At 36.3% G+C, this 24,872-nt stretch overlaps 1 protein-coding gene across 1 annotated transcript in view; it reads right to left on the bottom strand.

The window, feature by feature from the left end:
- LOC150081625 (polycystin-2-like) overlaps positions 1-24,872 on the bottom strand; it is a 260,880-nt gene that overhangs the window by 140,683 nt on the left and 95,325 nt on the right. Inside the window, exons 2-3 of the mRNA XM_090379489.1 lie at positions 18,418-18,531; positions 5,406-5,536 (exon numbers count right to left, since the gene is read on the bottom strand). Of these exons, the coding sequence (XP_090235615.1) occupies positions 5,406-5,536; positions 18,418-18,531 (245 nt within the window). The remainder of the gene's footprint in view (positions 1-5,405; positions 5,537-18,417; positions 18,532-24,872) is intronic.

The raw sequence follows: 24,872 nt of genomic DNA, 5'->3' as shown, positions 1-24,872 counted from the left end.
TTATGTTTAGTTAGTACTGTATGTATATTAATTAAGCTATGTACATAAGCATAAATTTATTTTAATTTTCTAAACTGTGGATAATATTCTACCTATTTTCACGTATCATTTAATTTTTTTTATTGGTAAGGTTTGGTTTGGTTTTTTTTTTTTTTTTTAGGAGCATTAGCAACTAAGGATGCGGTGGTCATTCCCTGACCTTTCTGCATCCTCCGTATTTGGTGGTGACGGGCTCGAACCCAGGTCTAATCAAGAAGCATGTGGTACTCACTGCTGCTCCTTCCCACCTGGCTACGGAGGCGCCAATTGGTAAGGGGAAAAGGGTGTAAATTTTTGCTTTATATCTTCATTTTTATAGCCTGTGGATAATATTCCTCCGATTGTCACTTATTAGAATTGCCATTTAATAGAATCAAAATTCAATTCGCAAACGTGATCACAAACCGGCACTTACTGTAATTATTTTATGGCACCAGCATAAAAAATACATGAATGCTGGCTCGTTCAGATTATTGATATTTTGAATTACTGACTTCGGATTTTTGATGCTATACTGTAAATGTTCAACATGACATCAGTATTTTTATTATGTTAATACAACACATACCACAATTACAGAGTAATACTCAAAATATGCTCAGTTTAATTTAATAAAATCTTTATAAAAATTTTCATTCTTTTTTCATATATAATATTAGTGTAGATACACCATAAACAAATCTTAAGAAACTACAAAGTAGTTGTTATAGTAGGCATCATTTGCTCTGTTTCTCATATTGTGCTCTTCCTTCACAACAAGTTACCATGATATTGCACTACCTTGAATAAGTAATGCTTTATTAGTGAAGACTATTGTTACTTATTATCAGTGAGTACTACCACCCAGACAGCACCGTTTCAAGGCTATTGGCCTATCATCAGTGGATGGGCAAGCACCCTGGTACTGCAGACATGATGACCCAGTTTAAATATTGTAATATACACCTTTTGGCATCTCTCATATTGTGTGATTATCTTCACAACTGGGTCGTGAATATCACAAAAAGGTGATATAGTAGTAGTGGCATGTGATGCACAAAAGCAAGTGTATGAGCTTACGCAGCATCAGCCAAAAAAAAAAATCACACCATTCCCTTCACATGCCTGTCCAGTTCCTCCTTAAATTTATTTAACCTATCAACTTCCACGACAGATGGAAGTTTTTTCCAGCAATTAACCACCAGGTGGCTAAAGGCAAATTTCCGCACATATATTCTACATCTGCCTTTTCTTAATTTGAATTTATGCCCCATTAGGTTCTTAATCTGAACACGTGGAAGGATCCCATCAGCATTCAGTGTGCTCAACCCATTCAAGGCCTTATACACCTCAATCAGATCACCATGCAGGTGCCTAGTCAACAGCCACTGCAATATGCAGAACTTAAAAGCCTCTCTTGGTAAGAGGATCCATTCATTCTCCTCAATAATCTTGTTGCCCTTCTCTGTACATGTGCAAGCAAATCTACATCCTTCCTAAAATGAGGCCTCCAGACCTGTACACAGTACTCCAGGAGTGGCCTGACCACTGCCTTATACAGAGGGACAATCACCTCCTTTTCACAGCTAGCAAAATTCCTATATATCATTGACAAAACCCCACACTCTGCCCTGGCAGCCTGTCTGCATTGCTCAGAAAACTTCATATCTGACTGCACAATTACCCCCAGGTCCTTTTCACTCTCTACCACTGTCAGTGTAGTACCACACAGTTGATACATTACTGTGGGGTTACTGCTTCCCATATGCAGTACTTTACATTTGTCAATTTAAATCAGTTGCCACCTCTCAGCCAATCTGCTCAACTTTTCTAGATCCTGTTGCAGCAGTGTACTGTCATTAGTGTCATTATCAACCCTGCCAACCTTCGTATCGTCTGCAAACTTGGACATTAAGCCTGATATACCATCATCAGTATCATTAATGAATACAGAAAACAACAATGGACCCAACATTGAACCCCAAGGGACTCCATTAATAACATTAATCCACGAAGAGCAGTGTCCATTGATTACCACTCTGTCTTCTCCCACTCAACCATTCCTTTATCCATAGCAGCAATTTGCCTCCAATGCCACACTGCTCCAATTTGTGCAGCAGTCTTCCATGTGCAACAGTATTAAAAGCCTTTCTAAGATCGAAATATATGATACCAAAATTATTTTTTGCATCTAGTGCCTTTGTGACCACATCATAGTATCCAATCAAATTGGTCAGACAAGACTTCCCCTTAACAAACCCATGCTGTGTCCAAGCTTTAACTGAAGCCTTTTCTAGATGATCCTGCAATGCTTCTTTAACCAGTGCTTTCATTAATTTCCCTGGAACAGAAGTTAAAGTAACAGGTCTGTAATTATCTGTCTCCCCCTTTGATCCTCCTTTGTGGATTGGGGTCACATTTGCACATCTCCATTCCATGGGTATCTCCCCTGAGTCCAAGGAAGCTCTCATAATTATGGCTAAGGGTTTGCTTACTTCTTTTGCTGCCACCTTTAATATAACTGGATAGATTCCATACACCCAGGTGCTTTTCTTATGTTTATCTTCAACAATTTCTTCTCCATTTTACTCTCAGTTATTACAGGACCGGCCTCTGTAGCCGAGTGGTCAGGAGCAGAAGTGCAGTAGCACTTTTTTTTTTTTTTATCTAGCTTACTGCCAGAGTTTAATACACCTCTGGCATTCCCCTCCCTGAATAACTCCTCATGTGTGAATGTAGATGCAAAATATTCATTTAGTTCATTAGCTACCTGAGCAGAATCATCAACAGTTGAACCATCGATATCAAGTGGACCAATCTGATTCATCCCCTTCCTTGTAGAGTTTACATAATTAAAGAACTCTTTGCTGTTTTTCTTTGAATCCTTTACCAAGGATTTCTTGTAATGTTCCTTTGCCTGCCTAACCTCCTTGGTGACTTGGTTAAAGACCAGCTTATATCTATCGTAGGCTTCTGTGTCGCCCATTAATTTATATTTGATAATGGAGAGCTATTAAGTGCTTGATAATTCCTATATTCTGTTATATTATGAAATCAACAGGGATTACCTGGGCTCCTCCGTAGCCAGGTGGAAAGGAGCAGCAGTGCGTAACACACGCTTCTTGATTAGACCGGGGTTCGAGCCCGTCACCACCAAATACGGAGGATGCGGAAAGGTCAGGGAATGACCAACGCATATCCCGGAGCAATATGGCCTTAGTTGCTAATGCTCCTAAAAACCAAATAACAAACAGGGATTACCTTTATTTTTGATATAGGATGCTTCTTTTCCAACCAACTCTCCTAGTCCAACATGCTAACAATTCTTTGTGAAGGCGATATAAATTTTATGAAAATTTTGAAATATCTTCCCCACTGTCAGAACAGTAGTATTCCAGACCCCTCAATCTCAGTATTGAGCACTCAACCCAACTTTTTTCTACAAACACCATACCTCTGCCATCAAGGAAAACATTATGTAGGTTAATATTAAAATTAAAATTTAAAGGTCTAAAAAGCTTAATGAATATGGAGTGATTTTTCTCTTCTTTCCTGTAGATTGACATTAAATTAAAATTTAGAGGTCTAAAAAGCTTAATGAATATGGAGTGAGTATTCTCTTCATTCCTAAAGTCGGACTAAAACTTTTCGAAGCAATATGTTCACAGGAATAAGAGCAACACACAATTAATCTAAAACTTTTGTCTTATGTTGTAATGTTTGATCTTCACGCATGCGCATAAGTAACCAATCGTCGGATAATAAGAATGATCTACGGATATTGATTGAATTTCCATATAGCTTCATCTCTAGGGTTTCCACAATAAGTGATTTGTGGTAGTTATGTTGAATATTTGTCATTTTTGTTTCATTATGAAGAGAATAATCAAGGAATGAAGAGAATAATTGCTCCATATTAAGCTTTTTAGACCTTTAAATTTTAATTTTAATGTCAACCTATGTAGTGTTTTCCATGCTGGCAGAGGTATGGTGTTTGTAAACAGAAGTTGGGTTAAGCGCTCAATACTGAGATCGAGGGGTCTGGAACACTACTGTTCTGACAGTGGGGAAGATGTTTCGCATTTTTTATAAAATTTATATCGCCTTCACAAAGAATTGTTAGCGCGTGTTGGACTAGGAGAGTTGGTTGGAAAAGAAGCATCCTATATCAAAAATAAAGGTAATCCCTGTTGATTTCATATTTAATTTATATATATCCCATGCATTTTTCTTCTCTGCCACATGTCTAATTAGTTCATCTGACATCCATTTAGGCCTAAACCTTGAACAATATTTCTTAGTTGGTATAAAAAGTCTACTAGCTTCCAAGATTAATTCTTTGAATGCTTCCCATTTTGAATTTGCTGTTGGTAACATCATCAGTTGGTCCCACTGTATAGAATAATTTAAATACTGTCTCAGGCCACTGTAGTCACCTTTACAAAAGCAAAAACCCTTCCCTTTATCCGTGATGGTAGTTACCTCTTTGAGTAAATCCCACTTCAGCACACTGTGATCACTGCCACCTAGTGGTTCTTTTATCTGAAGATTCTTAATGCATGAAGAATCACTACTGATAATCAGATCAAGAGTATTACTCCCTCTAGTTGCCTCCCGAACATGCTGCTACAGAAAACATGAATCCAATAAATCCACAAAAGCCTTGCTAGTGTGTGAGTGACCAACCCAAATTCCAGTCAATCTCTGGGAAATTAAAATCCCCCATTATAAGACACTGTTGTTCGTCATGTTAATGAACTACTGTGAAGGTGTGTACTCACTAGTTGAAGAATTATTCCAGAGATTAAAAAAATATTATCATTAGTAGGGCTCCATTAAGATCATAATATGTGAGAATAACTGATCATATACATAACAAATGGTTCTATAAAGCAGAGCAAGCCAAAAATCTAACAAAAGGCTTGTCCTAGTCCATGGCATCACATACCATTTTATACCAATATTTTATAAACAGGAGACAAAGAAAACACAGTCCTTACCTTATGGCTGAGGTGTCCAAACTTTTACAACTTACTCCCTCCCACTTAAAATATTTCATAAATTTCATGCTCCCCTTCCTTCCAGAATAAGTACATATAAAGGGATTTGATATAAATATGGGTATACATATATTTATAAATTAATACATTCTTCCATACATTTAATTAATATATACTTTACAATCAAATTTTTTCATTTAAAAAAGTACATCATCTAAACAACACCCCCCCCCAGGGGATGTACCTTACACTTGGGGAACCTCTGCCTTATGATGGTACTGATCTACCAGGATGTTATCACATAAAGTGTCTCAGTTAATAATAACAATTTCTATTCCTTTTGATATTTTTATATAACATAAAGTTCAAATTTTAAAAAACACATACCCTCCAGAAGTCAGATATCTGTGAAGAGGTGCGCATAGTTCCTTTAGAGTCTTCATAAGAAGAATCAAGAAAGAGTTCACTAATTACTTTGGTGTGATAATACATTACAGGACTCATCATTCCAAATGTCACTAAGGAATAAATAAATAAATAACATAGACTAACATATTTTATATTACTGTGCAATTTAATATAAATGTCTTACAATATACAATATTTTCTGAAGAAAGTTTTACATAGTATTATAATTTTGTTGTGATACCCATCACAACAAAAAATAAAATTATAAATAAAACTAGCTGAATGTAGTATCTTTGCATATTCCTAATTATTCATAATTGATAAAATCACCTTAAAAATTACAATTTTTCATTAGGAACTCATTGTATTTTTATGACATCAAATTATTTTCTGAATCTAGTTTTCTTTTGTCTATTATATTTTTGTTACAGCAGCAGCATCTGCACTGTGAATGATAAAGCTGATTTATTTTATCTCCAATCAGTTTAACATATTTTATCTCCAATCAGTTTAACATATTTTATCTCCAATCAGTTTAACATATTTTATCTCCAATCAGTTTAACATATACTCTTAGTTGCATTATATTGCCAATGAGATATATAAATGTTTAATTCACTTAATCTAAGCCTTCACTTAACTCTGCAACCACAAAAGATAAGTCAACACTTTAAATAAGCATTGCTATTAACAAGTATCATAACCTAGTGCTAAATAAAAGTATTTCATAAAACTGTTAATGTACACTTGAAACTATCTGTTGCATACCATCTTATAGGAAATTTTCCAAGGGCACATCTAAAGGTCATATTGTTCACTTCTGCACTTCATACAGCAGCTGCTGTTCAGACCAAAGCACTGAAGCATTGAACTTAATAATTATCCTAATGATTAACAACTTCTAGGAGACTGTCATTTAAAGATTCATAGCATTGACACCAGAAGCTTTTAACAAAATTAGCTTCCACAGATTGTGAAAAGGTATGATGTAATTCAGCATTGAAATAATGCACGCAATCTGTATCTCGCATACTAATTAGCCTTATAGCTTGAGTCTAGAAACAGCCACACCCTTCTATTGTAGGACTGTAGAGCAAAATATAAATGGCTTCATCCAAGTGTTAAGAGATTCTGTCTATCTACCTTTTATTAATTATCAGAGATTAATCAGTGACAGAAACTGATACGAGAGAAATATATCAGAGAAATATATAAAGTAGGAGCCAAAAACATGCCCTCATTACTATCACTATATTTGATTTTTTTTAAATAAATATACACACTTTAAAGGGCCTAACATAATTCTTATATTCATTTCTAATAAGGGCATGCAAGCATTATTGATTAAAAGAAAAACACTTCTCTACATGGAAAGTATCAGAGTTAAATTTTAATACAAAAGCTTATATTTAATTTAAATAAATTTGTAATTCTGAAGTATGTATGCTGGATAAAAGAGAAATGAATAAAAGATAAAATGATGATATATTATAATCAGCCTTTTCCAGACCTTCTTCCTATGGCTTAGGACAAAAGAATTTAAGGAAAAAAAGTCTTACTAGTCTTTTGTCATTCCAGAGACTGAGCTAAACTAGGAGAACGTAGAAAGAAAGAACCTAAGAGGAACTAGAAAAAAAAAAAACGAGGAAAAAAAAAAAAAAAAGGGCTTGTTTTTTCTTCTTTGGATGCCAAAAAAGATTAGACCCTATCTGAAAGTAGTACTGGATCGTTATGTTTTGGGCAATAGTAAAAGTTTATGGTTGATTCAGATAACGTCCACTACCTCCATAGCCGAGAGGTCAGGAATGGGAGTGCTAGCACACATTCTCTGAATAATCAGGATTCAAGCCCCTGACTGCTGAATACGGTCAATCTGCCAACCGCACTGGACCAGTTGGCAGATTATGGTCCATTTCCCTCAACCGAAATCAATGAGGAGGCTTCCATTCTGCAGTGGAGTGACAATGGCTGCAGTTTACCTTTACTTTTTACCTTGCATCATTTGATCATTCTAATATAAAGCCATAGGTAGAAATGTCTAGAAGAGACAGACTGTAAGGAATGGCCATTGCATCTCTTAATCATTTCTAATTCATCCATAATGTATTTCAAATTTTCAAACTTATTTAAATTAAGTGTGAGCTCAAAAAAGCAGTAATTTGATTCCGCCTTAAGATTAAAACTTAACTTCATTGCATTCCACATACAGAAGTCGCATTACTTTCAATACTCATTCATTTCTGTAATATGCAAAATTCCACTTCTGATTTATAGTCAGAAATATAAGTTTAATATATTTCAATTTAATTATAGAGATGTCATCACCACAATAAAAACCCCACTACTATAATTATGATTTCAAATTTCATTTTTGATAGAAACTAAACTTTGTGATCATAAAATGATGACTTTAAAAAGTAAAATTTAGTAATTACTAGTGGCTGCATGTGGATGCAAAAAAAAATTTTGCATCCACATCATTGTTTTTATGATGATGCAAGGAAGCATATCAGCTATAAAAAAAAAAGAAGAAAAAAAAACTTTCTTTCCCCATTCCTTCCAATAATTTCTCCAAACCTTCCTTAAATTATTTATTCAAGCTACCCACTTCCAGAATGTTAGAAGTTATTTTATTCCAATAAATTACTACTTTTTTCCAATTTAAATTTATGCTGCTTCTGTGTTTCACCTTAGAAAGTGCAAAGATTCCACAGCATTTAATTTGCTTAGCCCTTTTAAAGCCTTATACACTTCAGTTAGGTCACTGAAGTGTATAAGCTTACTTTCTAGAGACTGCAATTCACAGATATCCCCTCCCCCAAGTATTTTCGGGTAAGAATATCCTTTGTGTCCCCAATTATTTAAATAGAAAGGGTGAAAGAATGTTTGCTGATGCTATCGAGGCAGTGTTAGGTGGGTCGGAAAACTACTAGATTGGGGGGATACAAGGACTAATAGATTAACAGTAGCCACTGGCAGAGGTGAAACTGATTCTTGTATTGCTTCTATTGGAATGAGCAGCAGCTTGGAAAATAAGATGCAGGATATTTCAAAGACTGCTGGGAGTCATTGGCGTACAAGTAAACACATGGGTTGTGTTAGGGTAACTAAGAAAAAGAACAGGTGCATGTATACTTGTGTGTACACCAATACTAGGAGTTTGGTAAATAAATTTGATGAATTTCAGGTATTGCTCAAAGCATCAAAGGCGAATATTGTTGGGATATCAGAGACGTGGTGTCACACAGATATAAGTAATGCAGAACTGGAATTTGGGGAGTACAACGTCTACAGAAAGGATAGACAGGATAGGAAGGGAGGAGGGGTTATGCTATTAGTTAAGAAACACATAAAATCCAAAGAAAAACAGCAAGGAGTTCTTTACTTATGTAAACTCTAGAAGGAAGGGGATGAATCAGATTGGTACACTTGATATCGATGGTTCAACTGTTCATGATCCTGCTCAGGTAGCTAACAAATTAAATCAATATTTTGTATCTACATTCACACATGAGGAGATATTCAGGAAGGGGAATGCCATAGATGAAGTAAACACTGGCAGTGAGCTAGATGATCTTGTAATAATTGAGAGTAAAGTGGAGGAGAAATTGTTGAAGATAAATACAAGGAAGGCACCTGGGGTGGTGGGATCTATCCAGTTATATTAAAGGAGGCAGCAAAGGAAGTAAGCAATCCATTAGCCATAATTATGAGAGCTTCCTTAGACTCAGGGGAGGTACCCACAGACTGGAGATAAGCAAATGTAACCCCAATTCACAAAGGAGGATCAAAAACTGACACAAGTAATTATTGACATATGAGATTAACTTCTGTTCCAGGAAAATTAATGGAAGCACTGGTTAAAGAAGCACTGCAGGATCATCTTGACAAGAATTCAGTTATAGCTCAGACACAGCATGGTTTTGTTAAGGGAAGGTCTTGCCTGACCAATTTGATTGGATACTATGATGTAGTCACAAAAGAATTGGATGCAGGGAATAACTTTGATATATATATTTTGATCTTAGAAAGGCTTTTGATACTGTTGCACATGGAAGACTGCTGCACAAATTGGGGCAGTGTGGCACTGGTGGCAAATTGTTGCTATGAATAAAGGGATGGTTGAGTGGCAGAAGACAGAGAGTGGTAATTAATGGACACTGCTCATCGTGGACTAATGTTATTAGTGGAGTCCTTCAGGGTTCAGTGTTGGGTCCATTGTTGTTTTCTGTATTTATAAATAATATTGATGATGGTATATCAAGCTTAATGTCCAAGTTTGCAAACAATACAAAGGTTGGCAGGGTTGTTGTTATGTTATTTGGGTTTTTTAGGAGCATTAGCAACTGAGGCCATATTGCTCCGGGATATGCAGTGGTCATTCCCTGACCTTTCTGCATCCTCCATATTTGGTGGTGACGGGCTCGAACCCCGGTCTAATCAAGAAGCGTGTGCTACACACTGCTGCTCCTTCCCACCTGGCTACGGAGGCGCCTGGCAGGGTTGTTAACAACACTACTGACGCTATGCTGCTGCAACAGGATCTGGAAAGGTTGAGCAGATGGGCTGAGAGGTGGCAAATGAAGTTTAACATTGACAAATGTAAAGTACTACAAATGGGAAACAGCAACCCCAGAGCAACGTATCAACTCTGTGGTACTACACTGACAGTGGTAGAGAATGAAAGGGACTTGGGGGTGATTGTGCAGGCAGATATGAAGTTCTCTGAGCAGTGCAGACGGGCTGCAAGAGTAGCTCATGGAGTATTGTCAATGATATACAGGAATGTTTCTAGCAGGGATAGGGAGGTGATTATTCCCTTGTATAAGGCAATGGTCAGGCTGCACCTTGAGTACTGTATACAGGTCTGGAGGCCTCATTTCAAGAAGGATGTAGAGCTGCTGGAACGAGTACAGAGAAGGGCAACAAGGTTAGTGAATGGAACGAACGGTTGCTCTTATGAAGAAAGGCTTAAGTTTTGTAAATTACAGTGTCTGGAGACTGGACACCGGCGAGGTGATCTGATAGAGGTGTACAAAGCCTTGAATGGTTTGAGCATGCTCAATGATGATGGGATACTGCCTCTTGCTCAGAATAATCACCTGAGAGGGCATAAATTCAAATTGAGGAAAAACAGATGTAGGATAGATGTGTGGAAATTTGCCTTTAGCCAGCGGGTAGTTGGTTGGTGGAACAGACTTCCATTCCTTGTTGTGGAAGTTGATAGCCTAAATAAATTTAAGGCTCAGCTGGACAGGTATTTCGAATGAACGGAGGGGTGAAGTGGTAGGTGTTTTTTTTTTTTTTTTTTGGCTGATGCTGCATAAGCTTGCTTTGTTGCATCATATGCCTCTACTAATGCTAATGCTAATCTTGTTGCTCTTCTCTGTACTCTTTCCAACGGATCAATGTCCTTCCTAAAATGAGGTTTCTGAACCTGTATGCAGTATTCCAGATGTGACTAAACCACTGCCTTATGCAATGGGATAATTAGCACTTTGTACCTACTGGCAAAGTTCCTATATATCAAATGACAAACTCATGGGCTGTTCTGGTGTACTTCTTTGCACTACTCTTTATTACATTGCAGTTTAGTTTAGCAATGGATTAGAATAAATATATATATTAGAACTCACTCCCTTTGAAAGGGATCTCCAAAGTCAGAAGCTGCTGCTCCCACAAGAAGTAGCTACTCCTGGTGACTCTACTGTCATGGAAATGGATATAAATTGTGATAAAAGGATAGGTGGAATAAGACCAGGGTGTCTGTCAGGAGCAAATTAATGATATTGTAGAACAGTTATAATCTTTTAAGGGTGCAAAAAGTGGTATTAGTACTAATGCTATTGAGAATGGAAGAGCTCAGGATTTACTTTAACAGGCATAGGACAATCTTGAGAAAAAAACAGGAATGGGAATGCAAATATGCAATCATATTTGCTGATACTATCTAGACAGTTTTAGTTTGGTGTAAAAAAACTAGTAATTAAAAATTGTTACAATGGATTTTGGAAAAAAATTATTCTAAATCTATTGAAGTGATGGAAGCATGGAAACATTTTTCAATTGTGGAGTGTATTGGAATCATAACTTTATCGCTCAAAGAAGTAAAACCATCAACACATGCATGTTGGAAAAATGTATAGCCAGAGTCAGTTCATTCTGGAAATATGGTCCAACAAGCAGAAACATAATCGGTACAATAGTAGAACTTCCTAAGTTGGTAGGAGGGGTAGGTTTTGATGATATGACTACTGAAGACATTCACAAATTACTAGTAGAAAAAGAGGCTAGCAAAGCGGATTTGGTGGAAATGGCATCAGAGGTAATCCAAATCAATTTAGAGGATGATGGCGCAGATTAAATTCTGAAGTTCCAATTTTACACTAAAAAGCATACAGGAAGGCATAAACTTAGCCAAGCAATTGGAATCTTATTTTTTTGAATGCAGATCCTTCGAATGGAAGGAACACAAAGTTCAAAAGGGAGCTTCAAAAATGCTTAGTACCATGCAATTTACAAAGATCTATCAAGCAAAAGCATACAATTCCAAAATACTGATATTTTAAAGAGAGCAGATCACAAAATCTAGATGCTACAGAAGACAGTTCAGAAGGTGAAGATATCTACAACAAAGAAAACATTATCATTTGATCATGCTTAGCAGCAATGAAAAGGAAGAAAATTAAACGAACGCAAATTAACTGACATAGACATACTGTGATATTTATATAATTATTGCCTTTTAGACAGAAAAAAGGTGTTTTCATATATTTTCAATGTCTTCTCACAGTTTGTAAGATGTTTGTTCAGTTATTACTATTTTTAATAAAAATTAAGTTTCCGATAGTTATAAAAAAAAATGTATTTTTGTTAGCTTTTGGAACTTAACCCCCATTTTTGTATTGGTTCTTAGTCCCGTATAACACGGTTTTGCAGGAACCTAACTACTGTGTTATACGAGGGTTACCTGTACTATATTTATTTAATTATTTAACTTATAGTAATTAGTTTGGTGTGGCAGAATTAGTGAGATTACTGATTACCTTCCAATGTAATCAGTATTAGAGCAGAAATTCCACAAAGAGTTATGAACAAAATGGTGTGAATTTCTGAGCAGCATGTCTTCTGCTTGAAAATGTTTTATCAAACTGCAGTGTGAATGAGGTACAGCACAAGTTTCAAGCAAAATCTGACAGCAGTGAATGTCCAAGGAGATCAGAATCTAACAGATTAATTTATATGTTTAAAGAGACTGGTGCTGTGAGTGACAATAATAAGGGAGTTGTTGGCACAAAGAAATATGTGAGAATCCCTGTAATCATACAAATAGGACCAATCACTCAGTCTTGCAAAATTTGTAAAGCATCTCCTTTACTGTTGTTCGACAAGAGATAAAAGATTTTTCACTACAAAATCTAAACACAATAAATTCTCCACAAACAACTTGATGTCAACAAAACAGATAACTTAAAATGTGTGGTTTGCTTTGGCAATTTCTAGAAGAAAATCAAACAGTTAGTCATCACATCAAAAACAGAATATGAATGTCTGAGCCATGCAATATCCCTACATAATCATGAAGAAATCCGTGCATCCAGCAAAGTATATGACTGGATTTGATCAAATATACTAAAATAACATAAATGGCTGCAGCACAGAACTTCTTATTGAGATCTACTGCCATGCCATGCCACAATACTCAAGCAGTCAATTTGTAAAATTCTTGTAAGACAGCCAAAACCAATCACACATCTGATTAAATTATATAATTTCAAAATTAAGAATTAATTTATTTAATCAATTTTAGTAAATATCATAATTTTAGTTTACTTGATATAAACTCAATTCCTTGTTAAACCTTTTAGAATGATCTCTGCAGATGCAAAAGTTCAGGATAAGAACACAGACAAACTAAATGCTGATGGCATTTAGTAATTTAGTTTGTGTGTGATCACATATTTAAGAACTGCTTTGATAATACGTAAGAGATTACAAACACTACCTCCATTAACAATTATTTTCTTATCTTAAAAATTTATTTATATAAGAAATTCACATGAGTATTTCAAATTTTGACAGTGAGGTAAGATGTGAGGTTGACCAGAAAGCTTCTCGAGATATCAAGCACTAAACATTAGCATTAATAGAGGAATTAGCATTAGCAGGAAGGAAAAAAAAAAAAAAAAAAACTTCTCATTTCACCCATCCATTCGCTCCACAAGTTTGTCCTGTTCTTCCTTGAATTTATTTAAGTCATCAACTTCCACAATAACAGATGGAAGTTTGTTCCAGCAATAAACTAACCGCTGAATAAAGGCAAACTTCTGCACATCTACTCTACAAATGGGAGTCCCCTCCCATTTCTTTCAAGACAGGTGATGTGGGAAAGATTTTTTTGGCTGATGCTGATGCTACTGAAACTTTATTAAACTTTTTTGATATGATCCCTTATGGAAGGGTGCAATTATAAACTGAAAGAAATTGGAGTTACTGATAAGATCCTATGCTGGACTGTGCCCTGGCTAAAAGGTAGGAGACAAAGTATTGTCATAAACGATCAGTCTTTGGGGTGGACCAGCATAATGCATTACAAGTGAGATCCCTCAGAGATCAGTGTTGGGTCCCCTAACAATCCAACCAGGCCATGTTCTCTTCAAAAAGACTTGGATCGGTTGCATGTATGGTCTGCAAAATGGCAACTAAAGTTTAATGGTTCTAAATGAAAGTTATGCATTTGGAGAAGAGAAATCCTGGAGTCATGTATAAGTTAAGGGGAGAGGAACTAAAAGTGGTTCAAGAAGAAAAAGACTTGCATCATAGTAATTTACTTGATATTAAATTTTCCATGCAATGTAATTTATAGGCCTTTGCTATTAGAGAGAGGGATGTTACTATCCTTCTTTACAAAGCAATGGTTAGACTGTAATTGGAATATTGTATTCAGATCTGGGAACCTCACCTAAGAGGCACCTCCGTAGCCAGGTGGGAAGGAGCAGCAGTGCATAGCACACACTTCTTGATTAGACCAGGGGGGGGGGTCGAGCCTGCCACCACCAAATACGGAGGATGCGGAAAGGTCAGGGAATGACCACCGCATTTCCCAGAGCAATATGGCCTTAGCTGCTAATGCTCCTAAAATAACAAACAAACAATAACCTCACCTAAAAAAAGAGACACAGAACTTCTTGAGAGGGTTAAGAGAAGGGAAACTGGATTGTCTACCCTTCTCTGAACAACCAGATATATAAGGATAGATCTAACTGAGTGTATAATGCACTAAGGGGCAAATGATGTAAGATAGCAAGTTTATACAGCATCAGCCAAAAACAAAACCCATATCACCTGTCCATCCCTTCTAATAGTTAGTTCACCTCTACAGCACCAGATGGAAGTTTGTTCAAATAACCAACTACCTGCTGTAAAATACTACCTAATTAAAATGAATGTGGAAAGTCTGCTCTTCCTCACAAGTGAGACACAAACAACCAGGTTCCTATAACAGGTGTCGAACAGTCGATTAAGTTGCCTCCCAATGTGGTGGAGGTAACAAGTATAAGTTTAAAGTAGAATTGGATGTTTAGCTTAGTATAGTCAAGTATAGTATAGTAAATTAAATCAATTAAATTTATTAACCTTATTAATTTTCATTGTTAATTAAATAAATCTTATTTAAACAAAAATCATGCCCCACACTAGAGCACAAAGCAACGTGCACAAAGTAGTGGGAGAGCTGTGGCTCGCAGGAGAACTGACTCTCCAATGCATCACAGCCTAAAGAAATGTGCAACTTGTGATACATTTGCAGACCTTTCTGGGATGGGACATGAAGCTGCAGAGGGGGGATGCCTTTGTGTGTGTGCTCGATGTAAGCAGTGTGAAAAAGTTAGGTGCCAACCCAGCATTGTTATGGGCCTTTTATGAGAGCTTAAAGGACAGGGTAGATGCCCTCAAAGGACTTACATTGGGGGGCCCATCAAGCTCTCAGCTGCCCTCATCAATGTCAGAGCTTGCACTTGATCATCTGGCAACACAGAGACAACATTCAGGGCACATTGCGCTGGTCCCACAGGAGCTAGTGATTGTTGGTGACTCTATTGTGAGGGAGATGGGAAATATAGTTTGCAAAAAGGATAAGTGAGATAGGACCAGGGTATTTCTGCCAGGGGCAAAAGTTGATGATGTTATAGAGCAGATATCATCTTTTAAGGGCACAAATGGATGATATTGTTGTACACGTTGGCACTAATGACATTAAGCATATATCTGCAGTCTTACTTAACAAGTACAGGTCAATATTGAAAAAAAAAGGCGCCCGTTAGAATTAAATTTCAAATTTTTTCAATTCTGCCCTTGTCAACCAATTCAGCCTTGTAGAGACTCTGCAAGGCTCATGGAGTAGAATATTACTCAGCATGATCTGTGCTTGTTATCAGGAGAGATAGTTTCTACAGGGATGGGATACACTTAAATAGAAAGGATGAAAGAATATTTGCTGATGATATTGAGGCAGTGTTAGGTGAGTCAGAAAACTGCTAGCTTAGGAGGATTCACAGACCAATAGATTAACGGTATTCACAGGTAGAGGTGAAAGTAATTCTTGCACTGCTTCTATTGGAATGAGCAGCAGCATGCAAAGCGAGGTACTGCAGATTTCAAGGGCTGCTGGGAGTCATCATAGAACAAGTAAATATATGGGTTGTGTTAGGGTAAATAAGAGTAAGCATTTACTCTTATTTACCCTATAGACAGGACAAGAAGGGAGGAGGGTTTAGGCTGTTAAACAAGAAACAAAAAAATCTAAGAAAGTGCACCCAATTGACATTTGTGGACAATGCAATGTTCAGTCAGTATGGTGTGACATAAGCACTAGGAATGGGAAAATGAGGGTAGGTGTATGTTATAGGCCTAATGAATCTGATGAGTATAATGAGCAAATGTGCAGAGAAATAGGTGGGCCAGTAAATCAGATTGTGTTATAATGGGGGATTTTAACTTCACAGATATTGACTGGAACTTGTGGTTAGTCACTTGCACACTAGTAAGACTTTTATGGATTTATGAAATGACTGTTTTCTTCAGCAAGAGGCAAACAGCAGGAGTAATACTCTTCATCTGATTATCAGCAGTGATTCTTCATGCATTAAGAATCTGCAGATAAAGGAACCATTAGGTGGCAATAATCACAGTGTACTAATGTGGGATTACTTAAAGATATAACTACCATTGGGAGTAAGGGGGAGGGTTTATGCTTTTGTAAAGGTGACTACAGTGGTCTCACAGTTTTTAAATTCTATACAGTGAGATCAACTGATGATGTTATCAGTGGTGAATTCTAAATGTGAGGGCTCCAGGGAATTAATCTTGGTGGGTATTAAACTTTTCACACCAACTAAGAAATATTGTTCAAGGTTTAGGCCTAATTGGATATCAGATGAATTAATGCAGCTCGTGGCAGAAAAGATGAATGGCATGCATATAAATTATCAGGCAACACAGAAGCCTGGCAGATAAAAGCTAGTCTATAATCAAGTCACAAAGGAGATTAGGCAAGCGAAGGCAGATTACGAGAAATCTTTGGCAAAGGATGCAAAGAAAAACACCAAAGAGTTCTTTACTTATGTAAACCTCTAGAAGAAAAGGGATGAATCAGATTGGTCCAATTAACATAGATAGTTTGCCTATTCATGATCATGCTCAGGTAGCTGATAAACCGAATGAGTATTTTGCATCTACATTCACACGATCAGTTATTCAAGAAGAGGAATGCCAGAAGTTTATCAAACTAACAGGGAGCTAAGTGATTTTATAATAATTGAGAGCAAAGTGGAGGAGAAATTGTTGAAGTTAAACATAAGGGAGGCACCTGGGGTGGATGATATCTATCCAGTTATATTAAAGGAAGCAGCAAAGAAAGGAAGTAGGTAAACCCTTTGCCATAATTATGAAAGCTTCCTTGGATTCTGGGGAGATCCCTATGGACTGGTGATGTCCAAATGTGACCCCCAATTCACAAAGGGGGAGCAAAGGACAACATAATTAATTACAAACCTGTTAGTCTGACTTCTATTCCAGGGAAAATAATAGAGTCACTGGTTAAGGAAGCGGTGCAGGATCATCTAGACAAGATGTCAGCTATAGTTCAGAAACAGCATGGATTTGTTAAGAGAAAGTCTTGTGTGACAAATTTGATTGGATACTATGATGTAGTGACAAAGGAATTGAATGCAAAGAATAATTTTGATATCATATACTTATATAATATAATTGGATTTTAGGAAAGCTTTTGATACCGTGGCACATGGAACATTACTGTACAAATTGGAGCAGCATGGCATTAAGGGCAAGTTGCTACAATGGATAAAAGAATGGTTGAGTGGGAGAAGACAGAGAATGGTTATCAAGGGACACTGCTCTTTGTGGACTAATGTTATTAGTGCAGTCCCCCAGGGTTCAGTGTTGGGCCCATTGTTGTTCAAGACTGTCACCACCAAATACGGAGGATGCAGAAAGGTCAGGGAATGACCACCGCATATCCCGGAGCAATATGGCCTTAGTTGCTAATGCTCCTAAAAACCAAATAACAAACAATAGAGAATTGTACAACTTCCTATAATCTATATCACATGTCCTTATGTATACTTTACTTATATGAATATGCTAAGTATAACACATCAGTTCAATTGACTTTCTATTAATTCTTTTCATTTCATAACTTATTTCAGTTTAAACTTTATTTATTTACTCTTAACTCAAACATTGTCTTCAATAATCAACAGTGCATAAAAATCCATCTATTACCCGGCATCTCTTCTCACATCTTAAAGGCAAGTTGAAATTTTAGCAACTATTACATATACCGAAACATGTAAAGGTTTAGTTAGATAAGAAATTTTTAACCAATAGATAAATATCTATACCAGTTTTCAATCTGTTCAGTAATTTCCAAAGAAACTCTTAAATAAGGTTTGTGTTGCAATTTTTAACTTACATATGCACAATATGATCAGAAAGACAACATATATCAGCAATTCTCGTAGGGTTGTTTTGATGTACCATTCTCTATCATTTTTGTCACCTGTCATTTGTCGTGTTGCCCATAGTCCTAGGAAATATAAATTGAAAAAATTAGTGAAGTATAAAGGTCTCTGGTAGAGGCTATAAAAAATAATGATTACCTAATATTTTTACACTGCTGTTAAAATTATGTCACTAAAATTAGGCAAGTTAACAGTATTTTTCTCAAGGAAAAATTCCAAATTAAAAAATAAAGATTCTGTTCTAATTAGCAATATTCTTTATTCTTTTATTATTATTATTATTATTGGCTATATGTTGCAAGGAAGCCAGAGGTTTTTGCTGCACCAGCCAAAAAAAAAAGAAAAAAAAAACCCTAAGGAGAGAGAGAGAGGTAAAAGGGAATCACCAAGAAAGGGAAGAATAATGATATCCAGTTCAGGACCCTAGGTGTGCCAGCCCATACTCGTCAGATGTAAACCCCTGGGGTTCTTTGATTAATTTCAAATTAATCAAATTTTGTTGATTAATTAACATTGAAACCACCCTGTTTAAATCTGGAGTGACACACACATTTTTCAACAGCATACAAAAAATTGCATCACCAACTGTTATCAGCGTAGTTAGTATTTTCCCACAAAGGTCCAACTGGTAGGAAACCACTATTGATTTTGGCAGAATGTAGAGCATTTCATGAATGAACGAATGATTTATAATACTATAGGACTGTATGGATATATTTCAATGTAATGTATATATTTTATTTTAATGAGATAAACTAAAATACATACTTTACTTGCATTGCCTTTCTATCACAGTGAGACTTTCTGCTCTCATTGAAAACCAAGGAATGAGTATGTAACTTATAGTTTGGTTTTAGGTTCAACTTAGAGACAAAAACTGTTATCTATGGTTCTGCCTAAGTTGATATCTTTTTACACTCTATAGCTAAGCTTAGCATTCAAGTTGTATAGCTCACTTATACAAAATACATTGTTCTAGTTAGACGTACTTTAGACTAACAGAGACCACCTGGCAGCTAACAAGAAGCTTTGAAACAGTTGCCCTAGCAGTGTCTCAGATTTGCCTTTTCTGGTGATGCTACAATTTAAAAAGTTATTAGCAAACTAGGCAGAACCGACAGATAACAGTATTTGCTCTGAGTTGAACATAAAACTCAAGCCATAAGCCCAAATACTTGGCCCCCGGTCATTCAGTGAGCGCAGAAAGTCTCTCCACAACCAAAACTAAATGAGGTAAAGTGTACAAATTTAATTTGAATAACATTTAGATTTGCAAATACGCATACCCAGATGCAAAGTACTGCATATGGGTAGCAATAACCAAAGAGAAGCGTACCAACTGTGTGGTACTACACGCAGGGAAGCAGAAAGTGAAAAAGACCTGTGGGTAATTGTGCAGTCAAATATGAAGTTCGCTGAGCAGTGCAGACGGGCTGCCAGGGCAGGTCATGGAGTCTTGTCAATGATATATATAGGAATTTTTCTAGCAGGGACAGGGAGGTGATTATCCCGTTATACAAGGCAATGGTCAGGCCACACCTAGAGTACTGTGTACAGGTCTGGAGGCCTCATTTTAGGAAGGATGTAGAGTTGCTAGAATGAGTACAAAGGGCAACAAGATTGGTGAGGGGAACAAAGGGGTGTTCCTACCAAGAAAGGCTTAAGTTCCACAAATTGCAGCATCTGGAGAGTAGGCACCTGCGAGATGATCTGATTGAGGTGTATAAGGCCTTAAATGGGTTGAGCAAGCTGAATGCTAATGGGATTCTTCCTCTTGCTCAGATTAAGAACCTGAGGGGGCACAGTTTCAAATTTAGGAAAGACAGTTGTAGAATAGATGTGCAGAAATTTGCCTTCAAGCCAGCAGGTAGTTAATTGGTGAAACAGACTTCCATCTTTTGTTGTGGAAGTTGATAGCCTAAATAAATTTAAGGCTGAGCTGGACAGGCATTTGGAACGAATGGAGGGGTGAAATGGGAGGGTTCTTTTTCTCTTTTTTTTTTTTTTTTTTTGGCTGATGCTGCATAAGCTTGCTTTCTTGCATTGTATGCCTCTATTAATGCTAATGCTAATTTTCAGAGCATCCTATTTTGTTATTCTCACTGTTAACATCCATCATTAAAAAACAACACATTCAAAGAACATATCACATATAGAATGATATAATGGAACTAACAGAAGACATAAGCCTGTTTATCAGATATCTCAGAATGATAATTAAATTGAATATGGCATGTATGAAATCAGATGCAACTTTAGCTTGCATGATACATCTGGATTTTTAAGCACCACATCACGACAACCTTTTTCTATTATTTTTATGCCATATATAGGGCAGTCCCAGGATTTTCTAAAGGGAGGGACTAAAACAGTTTGGGGGGCCAAAGCAGTGTTCCAAGGAATCACTAAGTTTAATCATCATTCAGCTGTAAATGTCCACATTATTTTGATCATAAAAAGGGGATATATCCCCTTTAGCCTCTACCTGGGACTTCCCTGCCCATAAAAACCATTACTATACATAGTATGCCTGCCTTTTTACTGCTTTTTTTCTATTTACTATTGGAATGAGCATGATTTTACTAATATAAAACTAGTTGGTTTATCTTTTTACAATTTACATTTTCGCACATTATGAGGGCCTTAATGTGTTTATGATGAAAGCTACCACCCGTACAGAGTTTCAGGTTGCTCACTGATTTTTTTTTTTTTTTTTTTTTTTGTGCACACTGAACATACAGCAGTCTGTTTGCAATGTTTTCATAAAAACTTATATGAATCAGCAAACATTTCCTTGCTTCATTTATCATCAAAAAACTTTGTATGTTTACAGATTAGATTAGATTAGATCAGTGGTTTTCGACCTTTTTTTTAATAACGGCACCCCTAAGTAATTTAATTTATTTTGTGGCACCCCAATAAAATAAAATAAGTTTAAGTAACTTAAACCCAAATTACGTGGCACCCCTGGAATGTTGTTGCGGCACCCCAGTTGAAAACCACTGGATTAGATGAAGTCAGGAATCACTTTTGGCAAATCTGTATACCGTAATAAGTAGTGTATTCATCACTAAAGATTACTTTACCATGCTTCACTCCAGTGTGGTACCAATAGCAGAAGCTTTTGAAGCTAATAGCCATGTCTATATCATCATCTGATTGCTCTTAATACCACAGTGATCAGTAAGAGCAATTTAAATGTATTGCATCCCTTCCCACAGTCTCCCATGGTATTTGAAATTGTAGTAGTATTAGTGGCAAATGATGAAAGAAAGCAAGCTTATATAGCATCAACAAAAGAAAAAAAAAAAAAAAAACTATACACTTCTTCCATCCATACCCTCCAAGAATTTGTGTAGGTCTTCTTTGAATTCATTCAAACCATCCACTTCCACAACAAATGGAAGCCTGTTCCCACAATCAACCACCCACTGGCTGAAGCAAAAACTTCCACACATCTAAATTTAATAGGCAAAAACTTCTGCACATTTAAATCTTCAGCATATCTAAATTCCACACAACTTAAAGTTATGCTACACACATGCTCCTCATGTGTGTAGCATCAGCATGAAGAATGTCATTCATATTCAGCTCACTCAATCCATTCAAGGCCTTAAACACATCAATCAGATCACACCACAGTCTCCAGAAGCTGCAATTTTCAGAACTGAAACCTTTCTAGGTAAGAGCACCCTTTTTCCCCTTCACCAATCTGGTTACAATTCTTTGTACTCATTACAGCAGATCTATATCCTTCCAAAAGGAGGCCTCCAGACTTGTATACAATATTCAAGATGCAACCTAACCATGGACTTGTACAAAGGGATAAAAATCTCCTTATCCCTGCTAACAAAGTTTCTGTATATCACTGACAAAACCCCGAGCTGTTCTGGCAGAATATATGCACTTCCCAGAGAATTTCATATCTGATTGCACAATTACCCTCAGGTCTTTTTCATGTAATGTAATGAAAACGTAATGTATGCATTGTAATGTATATTACAATGCATACATGACAAATAATATGGATGACAGTAGTTAAAATCAGTTGAATGATCATTTTAAATGGTGATCTTTCAACAAATAATAACAAGACTATAGGTGTGAAGATGTAGCCTTCTGGAGCTGCTGCAAACGGATAAGTTTTCTTAGAAAATGTTATCGTATTTTGATTAGTTAATGTATTAATTTGTGTTTTACAAATAGATTAAATAGGCCTAGTATATTCATTAGCTTATTTTTTAAATTTAGCTAGTGATTTTGTAAGTTACAACTCTCTACTCATACACTTAGCGTATTGGTGTTTTGGCAGGAATATCGTAGCACGTAACCAGTAGTGCAGAAGAATAATAGGGTTTTAATTGTAATAAATAAGTATTTTGAAGGTTTTAATCACTTTCTGGGCATATATCTTTTGTATGTAGCTAAGTAACAATCGCAATGTTTAAAACATTGTGATTGTTAAGTATAGCATAACTTGACAGCTAAGGTATAATGTAAAATTATATAGAGGAATACGTATCACTGCATTAGTTTAGTATAGTATTGTATAGTATATTCAATTAATCAATTAAATTTATTAACCTTATTAATTTTCATTGTTAATTAATTATGTCATATTTAAATGGAAATCATGCCGCAGACTAGAGCAGCAAAGCAACGTGCACAGAGTAGCAGGAGTGCTGTGATACCGGGAAGAACCAATAGGGGCAATTCTCCAACGCATCACAGCCTAAAAAAATGTGCAACTTATGAAACGTTTGTGGATTTTCCGGAACATGTGATCTAGCCAAGAAGGATAACTTTGTGTGAGCTAGGTGCAGATTGTGAAGAAATCAGGAGCCAACTCAGTGTTCTAATGGGGGTCTATAAGAGTTTGAAGAGTAGGGTAGATGCCCTGAAAGGAATTAAAATGGGGAACCCATCAAGCTCTCAGCTGCCCAACTCAATGCCAGAGCTCACTGTGCATCAGGCAACAAAGCAGCAAACTTTAGGGCAGAATGCGCTGTTCTCAAAGAAGCTATTTATTGTTGGTAACTGTAATGTCCAGGAGACAGAAAATATATTGTGCAAAAAGGATAGGTGGAATAGAACCAGGGTATGTCTGCCAGGGTAGATCTGCACACTTACGTAAAAAGTGCAAGTCAATGTTGAAAAAAAAAGTCTTTAGTTAGGGTTAAATTTGAAAGTGTGCAATTCTGCCCAAACATGATAGGAGGGACTATATGATGAGAGCCTTGTCAAACAATTCAGCCCTGGAAAGACTGTGCAAGGCTCATGGGGTAGAATCTTTCTCAGTGTGGTCTATGCTTGTTAATAGGAGAGATTGTTTCTACAGGGATGGGACTTAAATAGTGGGGTGCAAGAATATTTGCTGATACTATCGAGGCAGTGTTAAGTGTGTCAGAAATCTGCTAGCTTGGGGGGGGATTCACAGACATAGCCACAGGCAGAGGTGAAAGTGATTCATGCACTGCTTCTATTGGAATGAGTAGCAGCCTCAAAAGCAAGATGTTGGCAATTTCAAGTACTGCTTGGAGTCATCATGGAACACACCTATTCTTACTAAGAGTAAGAATAGGTGTATTCCATGATAGAATAGGTGAATAGATGCAGGTATTTTGTGCGTTAAAGACAACAGGACTTATGGGAAAAATAAGGATGGGGACAGAGAACTCAGAAAAAAAATGTTCAGTCTGGTAAGTAAAACACTAAAAAAAGTTAGAAACCGAATAAAATTGCTAACACAGGTTTAAATATTTTAAATTTCTAATAAATAAATAAATATTACAGTATAGTACATTACCTTGACCAGATATGAAGTGTCCTTAATTGATATTCCTGTTCACTGATATTTTCTTTTTTTTTTTGGATTGTAAAATTTAAAACAGTAAAAAAATATAAGCAATCAATAACGAAAAACATGAGACGCACAAATTGCACAAGTGAGACAAGTTTACAAAGCTTAAGAAATAGAAATGGAGAAAATTCTGAAAATTTATTTGTTTTTTATATGATTGAAGATTTCATGGAAAGGCAAACACATTTCATCATAATAATGTAAAAACCCACACAATTCCAGCTTTCAGTATAATTGCAAATGCAGTAAGATGGAGTTTACTACATGTTTAATTAGATTGCACTAACTGAAAAGCTCAATAAACCAGGAACTGCAATTTGTTTTATGATAGTGACCTGCAAAAATTAGCTCCTCTGTTCATGCTATCACACCTCACTAAATTTCTGTTCGAACATAAAAATGTGAGCTAAAAACATGAGTCATGAGTCAGCCTACAATATCATGAGTTATCTTGTTAATACAGCAAATAACAAGTGTCTACAACCACTACAACTACAGTAAATGGAAAAAATAGCTCTCACATATTTGACATTTTTTAAGCTACGC

Source organism: Mastigoproctus giganteus, chromosome 8 (assembly GCF_048544385.1).
Source record: "Mastigoproctus giganteus isolate SK-2022 chromosome 8, ASM4854438v1, whole genome shotgun sequence".
Classification (NCBI taxonomy): Eukaryota; Metazoa; Arthropoda; class Arachnida; order Uropygi; family Thelyphonidae; genus Mastigoproctus; species Mastigoproctus giganteus.
The sequence above is the reverse complement of the archived record's forward strand: the minus strand, read 5'-3'. Positions and strand labels throughout refer to the sequence as shown.